This window comes from Mastomys coucha, unplaced genomic scaffold, assembly GCF_008632895.1.
Source record: "Mastomys coucha isolate ucsf_1 unplaced genomic scaffold, UCSF_Mcou_1 pScaffold13, whole genome shotgun sequence".
Classification (NCBI taxonomy): Eukaryota; Metazoa; Chordata; class Mammalia; order Rodentia; family Muridae; genus Mastomys; species Mastomys coucha.
The window spans coordinates 42,788,894-42,796,858 of NW_022196895.1; the positions used below are offsets into that span (position 1 = coordinate 42,788,894).

At 40.3% G+C, this 7,965-nt stretch overlaps 1 protein-coding gene across 1 annotated transcript in view; it reads left to right on the forward strand.

The window, feature by feature from the left end:
- Lvrn (laeverin) overlaps positions 1–7,965 on the forward strand; it is a 63,133-nt gene that overhangs the window by 37,809 nt on the left and 17,359 nt on the right. The window contains exons 7-13 of the mRNA XM_031365645.1: positions 191–334; positions 836–901; positions 993–1,058; positions 1,784–1,956; positions 4,144–4,220; positions 4,541–4,680; positions 7,034–7,089. Of these exons, the coding sequence (XP_031221505.1) occupies positions 191–334; positions 836–901; positions 993–1,058; positions 1,784–1,956; positions 4,144–4,220; positions 4,541–4,680; positions 7,034–7,089 (722 nt within the window). The remainder of the gene's footprint in view (positions 1–190; positions 335–835; positions 902–992; positions 1,059–1,783; positions 1,957–4,143; positions 4,221–4,540; positions 4,681–7,033; positions 7,090–7,965) is intronic.

Below are 7,965 nucleotides of genomic sequence, written 5' to 3' on the forward strand. Positions count from 1 at the left end.
AGACTGTAAGTCTGCAATAAATTCCTTACTACATCGAGATTATCATAACTTCTGTGACTCTAAAGAACTCTGACTAATACATTATTATTTCCCGGTTTCAATGTGAGTTTTACAAGCTATCTCAGGACTGCTGGATTTTGTATTTCTGTAACCCTTGGAAGTTAATGTGGCTCAATCTTTTCCTTTGTAGAATATGATCTTTTTTTTAACCGTTTTACATGGTATCCTTGGAGAAGATCATGTCCTGAGGTCTAGAGCTGTGTCCACTCCAGTGGAAAATGTCACAGAAACAGGAGAAATAAGCAGACTCTTTGACTTATATACTTACAAGAAGGTACAAACACATTCTTGTCTTCTTCTGTTCTCATTCAGAGAGTTGTGTAGAATGGATTCCAGGAACTATAAAGTGCTACATGCTTAAAACTATGGGTTAAAGTAACTTTAATTTTATTGACTAATAGATGTCAGAAAATGCCTAAAAGTCAGATTTCACTTAGTAAATATTATTAATGAGGTCATATTAGATATTGGGCCCTTTACCAAATCAGCCATCTCTCCAGATCCAAACTTCTGTTTTGTAGAATTTTATTCTTACATGTAATATCATAATTTAAAAGGTTTCATGTACCCCAACTCTTTACATATAGGACATTTGGTCACTCTTTACTTACTACTTAGTGATAGTCTACTATTTTATTAACATACCTGGGGCTAATTTGAACAGGAAATTCAAGAACAAATTGCAATCAGAAGCCTAGCATGATACAGCGTTTGTAAAAACAGAGTGTGTCCGTGTGAATTTTGTTCAGCTCACCACAGCTTTGTGTGTCCCTAGGGAGCGTGTATGGCCTGGATGCTTGCTAGTTTCCTGAGCCAGCACTTGTTTATCAAGGCACTTAAGGTGAGTTGCTGGGAGAATTACCAGAGTAGCATCAGATGTACATTGCTGCGTTGGCGCGCCATCGCTCTAACCTCAGTTCCTGTTTTCACAGTCTTATTTGGAGACATTTTCTTACTCAAATGCTGAGCAAGACGATCTGTGGAGACATATTCAAATGGTAATTGTCCTTCTGTAAGACCCTTTCTTGCTGAGTAATACAGTCTGCCTGATACAGCCCAAGATCAGGGGGGCTGAAAGTGAATGGCTGAATCACAGGAACATGACTTTTCCCTATTTATAAAAACACCCTTAGGTATGAATGGTTTCTTTAGTCTTCATTGTACTTCTATGTCCTAAGTAGAGGATGGCTATTATGTCCATAAATATGTGCTTAATGAATAAATGGGTGACTGAATAAAGGACCATTCATATTGCCAGTGCTCTGTGTTTGTTGTTCTGTATCTATATATTTAAACAATCCCAGATTAGAAATAGAAAATGCTCTATTTGTACTAAATATACATGGTCTTTTCTAGGGCCGTTATTCCCCCAAAAATATAATGTAATAAATATATGTTCTCATAATATTTGCACTAATATGTATGATGAGTCATCTATAGCTGATTTGTGACTTATGTACAAGGCTTACATAGTACACACTGGTCTATTTTATATAAGGGGGACCAGCATCCGGGGATTCTTTAGGTGTGCTGAAAAAAAAAAATTCCCTCTCAGATACCAGAGGAAAGCCCTGTAGAGATAAACAGTTCTGGATAGGAAACGCTGGGGTTTAGTATATACAACAGGGAGATGCTGAGTATTTCTTATCTTTGGGGGAAACTACTGCTTCACGAGGTTTTGCTGATAAAACACGTCTGTTTTGTGACAAATTTTTTTAACCAGGCCGTAGATGAGCAGAGTGTAATTCACTTGCCAGCATCAGTAAAAAGCATAATGGACAGCTGGACCCACCAGGGTGGCTTTCCGGTCATCACGTTAAGTGTGTCTACGGGCGTCATTAAACAAGAGCCGTTTTATCTTGACAATGTTGAAAATCAGACTCTTCTAAGCCACAGGTAGGTCATTTCATTCCTCCGTCATCTCATCACCTCAAGCTTGGGGTCGAGCAACGATGAGGTAGAAAGCAGTCAGCAGTGAGGGCGTCTATCACTTGCTGGGCACATGCCCTCCTTCTGAGTGACTCCCTGAAGGCATGGCCCTGCATGTGAGGCAGATGCCTGCATCTAGTGACCAACACGTGCCCCTGCCTCGGGACGTAGTGTCACCCGAGTGACCAGAGCATTGGAATTCTGTGGTCCTCGTTGTCCATTAGACATAATGAATTACTCAAGATTCTGGATGAGAGGCAAGAAGTCGATGTCGCAGTGGCACAAGTTCCCGAGGATGGAGCTGTGCCTATGCGTGTACTCATTGGGTGGTGCACAGGTGTGTCTGTATACTTACGGCCATACCTGCAACTTTAATATGATGGCCTTTTGGGTCTGTTTCAAATACTGGCTTCCACAAAAGGCAAACTGTATATGGGTCTTATTGAAGTCCTCTGAGCTCCAGTTACATTATCTGTGACAGAGACTGGGGAAATGCTGGCTGCCTTCTCCTTCCTCTCTCCTTCTGTTTCACGCCCTCATTTGTTAAGGTGCGCCCGTTTGAGATAATTTTGACTCTCACCTCTCATTGTGGTAGATATCAGCCTGAACAATGATTTTCGAACACTACAAAAACAATTCCAAGGGGCTGAGAAGATGGCCCAGTGGGTTTGCTCCCAAGCTTGATGACATGAGTTTGATTCCTGAAATCCATGTTAAAGGTAGAAAGAGAGAGAGCTACCTTTACAAAGTTGTCCTCTGACCGCGCCACCTGTGTACTGCATCTCACATTCTAAAGACACACACACACACCAAACAATACCAGCAATAAATCAAACAGTCCTACTCTTCCTTCAAATCCACCAGGGAAAGAAACCTAAGGCACTATTGCATTCTGGGACTTTGAGAAGTGAGCAGATTCTTATGTATGCAGATGAGTGCTGACGGAGAGCTAAAGGGGAGATGCCAGATGTGAGACCTAGAAGATGATGGAAAACAATTGCCCGAACTGTGTGTCTTGTTGTTGTTTTTGTTGTTAAGATTTTATTTATTTATTTTATGTATATGAGTCCACTGTAGCTGTCTTCAGACATACCAGAAGAGGGCATTGGACCCCATGACAGATGGTTGCGAGCCACTAAGTGGTTACTAGGAATTGAACTCAGGACCTCTGGGAGAGCAGTCAGTGCTCTTAACCACTGAGCCACTCTAGCCCCCGTGTGTCATTTCTAAAGACTGATGCAGTCCTTCCAGTCAGCCAATTCATCCAGTTCACGTTCACTCATGTGGGAGGAAAAGGTAGACAGATTATTCAGTAAATACAAATGTGCCTGGTGCCTGTGAATGTGTTTCAGGCGGAAAGAAAATTCGAGGCTGAGAAGTATTTTAAAATGTTGGCAAGCTTTTCCTTTTTTAATCACCCTTCACCTCTCCGGACAGATTTGGGTCTGCCTGAAGCATTTGAATGAGGCCAGGTGGCTGGAATTTAGTAAAATGGGTTCTTTATCGCTTCAGTCAAAAGGTGAAACTGCCTGCAGTTTCTCAGGGGAGGAAACAAGGACCTGAAAGAGAATTAGAAATGCCAGAGAAATCACGAAGCCAAGATGAGTTCCAATCAAGGCTTCCATTTTACTTAGAAAGGCCAGTATTTTTATAGTTACAACAAAGCAAAACCAAATCTCTAGGTTACATGATATTTGCATAACATAAACACTGCAGAAAAGGTCGGGAGCCAAAGTCCCCAGCAACTAGGAAGTCTTCAGGCAGTAGGCGTGTTTGTGTTCGGCTTCTTCAAAGACGAACTGATAGTCTGCAGAGAGCTTTTGTTTTAGCTCCCCAGGTGGTAGCCTCCAAGCAGATACTGCCAGAGGTCCAATGGCTTAGCTGAGGGGGAGGTAACAAGAACGAAGCTCTCACTGCCAGTGCTCTAAGAAGTCAACCCATAAGATAGAGCAAGAGGGAGGAGTGTGAGAAAAGAGCCAAAGCCAGGTGGGCCAGCAGAAACCGCAGTGAGCAACCCCAACAGCAAAGCCCCGAGTGCCCACTGGGATTGATCAGAGACTTGGAGGGCTGCTATTTCAACATGTCTTTAATATGGGTTGAGTGTATATTCTTGCGTGTGAAAATAGCTAATTCTCTTCTATTCTTCCAAAAAAGTGGTACATGGATTGTCCCTATTTATTGGATGAAAAATGGAATCCCACAACCTTTAGTCTGGCTAGATCAAAGCAACAGTAAGTAAATATACACATTTTTATTTACAAGTGAATATATTATATGCATATATATATTTATATGTATGTATGTATAAAAACAGATAGACATTTTGTTAAAATGTTGAGTTTTTGGAAACCTGGTGTTGAATACAGAGCTTTAAAGAAACGTGTCAAATTAAAAGTCATTATTCATAAAAATTTAGTTATTTGGCAGACCAATATATACTTAAGAGCTACCTTAATTTTGATTTTATTGGCTTATTGTTTAGAAGTGTGAATTATTATATAAAAAATATACTGGGATCTTTTTAAGAAACTTTTTGTTTGTTTTTTGGTAGTGATGTTTCCTGGGATGAAACTTTCAGATTCTGACAGTGACTGGGTGATTTTAAACTTCAATGTGACTGGATATTACAGGGTTAATTATGACAAATTAGGCTGGAAGAAGTTAACTCAACAACTTGAAAAGGATCCTAAGGTATGGGCTGGGTTTGGTGTTTTGATCAAGTGTCAACTATCATCATTTGGAGGGTGTACTTTCTGATGGAAAGCCACCATCCCATCAAGCCCTTCTCTGCCGCCCATGACAGAGACAGTTTTATTCTCATTCTTAGGAAAGGCTGATTTTGATTGACTGTGTATCTCTGATCATACTTTTTGATTTTCAAAAATAAGTTTACCTTTGGCAATGACACTCAGAATACATTTTCCTAAGTTACTTTAATGTTCAGTTCCATTTTTCACATTACAATGAAACTATTTGTTGAATTCATCATGCGCATAAGAAACTGTGTAGGGAAAGATATGCCTGGAGTTTCTCAGCTCACAATAGGTACATGCTATCTGCTAAAAATTATTGATTTTTTTTATTCCTAAAATATATTCTTCTCGCTCAGAGGGATGGATTTAGTTTATAAAACAACAACAGTCCACTGTCACTTTACATTGTTTTTAAAAACCTATAGATGATGGTGACATCTGTGCATGGTGGGATGTTGACCAGGTCACATCAGTCAGACTTTAGCTGAGCAGCGAGGGATGCTGGCTTACACGACTCAATGAGAAACCTTGGGCTGTTCCCTTGGCTGAAGTATAATCTGTCCTGACTTTCTCTGTTTGAGGTACAGCAGCCTTCTCAGCCGAGGAGAATGTACACCACACTGGCCCAGAGTTTGGGCTATGGTTCAGGAGACTTCAGCTTACAGTTTTGCTCATTATTTGCCTAAAGTGTGATTGCAGGCTGGCATTTGACTAGTATTACAATTTCCTCATCTATAGAAAGGCTGTGATGCACTAGTCTTACCTGGAGGTTTAAGGCTAACCTTAAAGTGTCCCTGTGAATGTAAGATGATGGCTTGTGTTTAATGGGGGCCAGACACAGGCACTCAGAATATGTTCAGTAACTTAAGAAGATGTTACTGAGATTTTTTTTTAAAAAAGATTTATCCATTTATTTCATGTATGTGAGTACACTGTCACTGTCTTCAGACACACCAGAAGAGGGCATCAGATCCCATTACAGATGGTTGTGAGCCACCAAGTGGTTGCTAGGAATTGAACTCAGGACCTCTGGAAGAGCAGCCAGTGCTCTTCACCACTGAGCTATCTCTCCAGCCCATTATTGAGATTTTTAATAATGCAATAGAAGTCACTTACAATATATCCTCCTAAACCCCCTTTCAGACTAACTAAATTCTTAGTAGCTTCCAATGGTTCTGAATGCCATAAAGGTACGAGTTATATTATTATGGCAATCATTCCTTGACATCATTGAAGATTTATTGAAACACCTAATTAATCTATTTCTGCAGCATAATTGGTGAGAAAATAAAACAAACTGTGTGTGATTCAAATGTATGTAGAAAATGTCAGCGTTCTAACTGCCTCGGTGAAAGGAGACTGTTAGCTAAGGGAGAATTAGGAATGATGTGCTCCAGCGCTCGGGAGTGCTGGGAAGAGAACTTCCCCTGGAGCAAACACATGAAGATGCTGGGAGATACTGGAGGGATAACTAGGCTTTGGGTGCCTGGGAGGGCCTAAGCTGAGACCAAAGTTTGCAAGCTGTCAGTGTTGAGATGATCAGGCAGAGGCTTGTAGACTTAGTCTGGTTTTTGCCTCCCCAGGAATATGGGATCACATCAGTGAAATTTTGAGAGTGCAGAATCCATTTAAAATAACTTTAGTAACTTATGATATTAATAATAAATATTACAAAAATAGTACTAAATGAAATTTATTTCCTCTCTGCTATGCCAAAATTGTCCTGAAAAATTGGTAAGACTTTGTAATAGCATTTAGTAAGTACATTCTCCTTTGGAAAAGCTTGCATATATACATATATATATATATATATATATATATATATTAGATTTATTTATTATTATAAATGAGTACACTGTAGCTGTCTTCAGGCCACTAGAAGAGGGCATCAGATTTCATTTACGGGTGGTTGTTAGCCACCATGTAGTTGCTAGGATTTGAACTCAAGACATTCAGAAGAGCAGTAGGTGCTCTTACCCACTGAGCCACTTTTCCAGCCCCTGGAAAAGCTTTTAAACCTCAGTTTCGAACTTCATTTGTTAACATGGTATGTTTTAGAGAAGTATCTTGTTAAACTGTGTGCCATGTTTAAGCATTATAATTGATATCAGAGGATCTCTTATCAAAAACACACATATAATAATACATGATGGGTGCTTCTTAGTAGCCGCTATTTCTCTACTTATGAGACAATTTCTTAGGAAAGGAGTTTTAGGCTAGGATGGTCTTGAAGTTGCTCTATTGAAAATATCTTCCTCTTTTCTTGAGCATGTCTGGGTTTCTTTCTGCAGGCCATTCCTGTGGTTAACAGGCTGCAGCTGGTGAGCGACGCTTTCTACTTGGCTAAGTGAGTGTCTTTTCTCCTCTCACTGGTCAAGGGGATGTCTTGAGAACTTTATAAAAGCCACAGCCCCGTGACTATGAAATTATCTCTTCACCATACAGAGGCCTTAACTGATTAAAGATTAGGATCAAAAGGGGAACATGGTTGTTCAAACCTGTAACTCTCAGCTCCTGGGAGTCTGATGCAGGAGGATTTCTGTGAGACAGCAAAACACAAATTAAAACAAACAAACAGGCTGGGCGGTGGTGGCGCATGCCTTTAATCCCAGGACTTGGGAGGCAGAGTCAGGTGGATTTCTGAGTTGGAGGCCAGCCTGGTCTACAGAGTGAGTTCCAGGACAGCCAGGGCTATACAGAGAAACCTTGTCTCAAAAAAAAAAAAAAAAAAACCAAAAATTTTATGCTCTTAGAGAAATTTTATAGCATAAATTTTTGGTGGATATAAATAAACTAAAAAAAGAGACTTTGAAGTTACTCAAAGGTGAAGGCCATTGGCTGTAATGGGAAAGGTAGCTGGGTTACATTTTGATACACTACAGAATTATAAATGTTATATGTATGTACTAGATTAGCGTAAACCATGCCACTAAAACTAGAAATATTATTATATGTTCAGAACTTAAGTTTTCAGGTAGTAAAATTAAAGAATATATATATGTATTATATATATTCACACACGCACGTGCGCGCGCGCGCGCGCACACACACACACACACACACACACACACACACACACACACACACACCCAGAACGAACTGATCCACTAGCCTCACCTCTCACTAGACATGAATGCCCTGCCTGTTGGCTTGGCCCCCCCATCACAGTGCTCCCCAGTGTTCCTCCTTTACCCTGCCTGTTGGCTTGGCCAGCCCATCACGG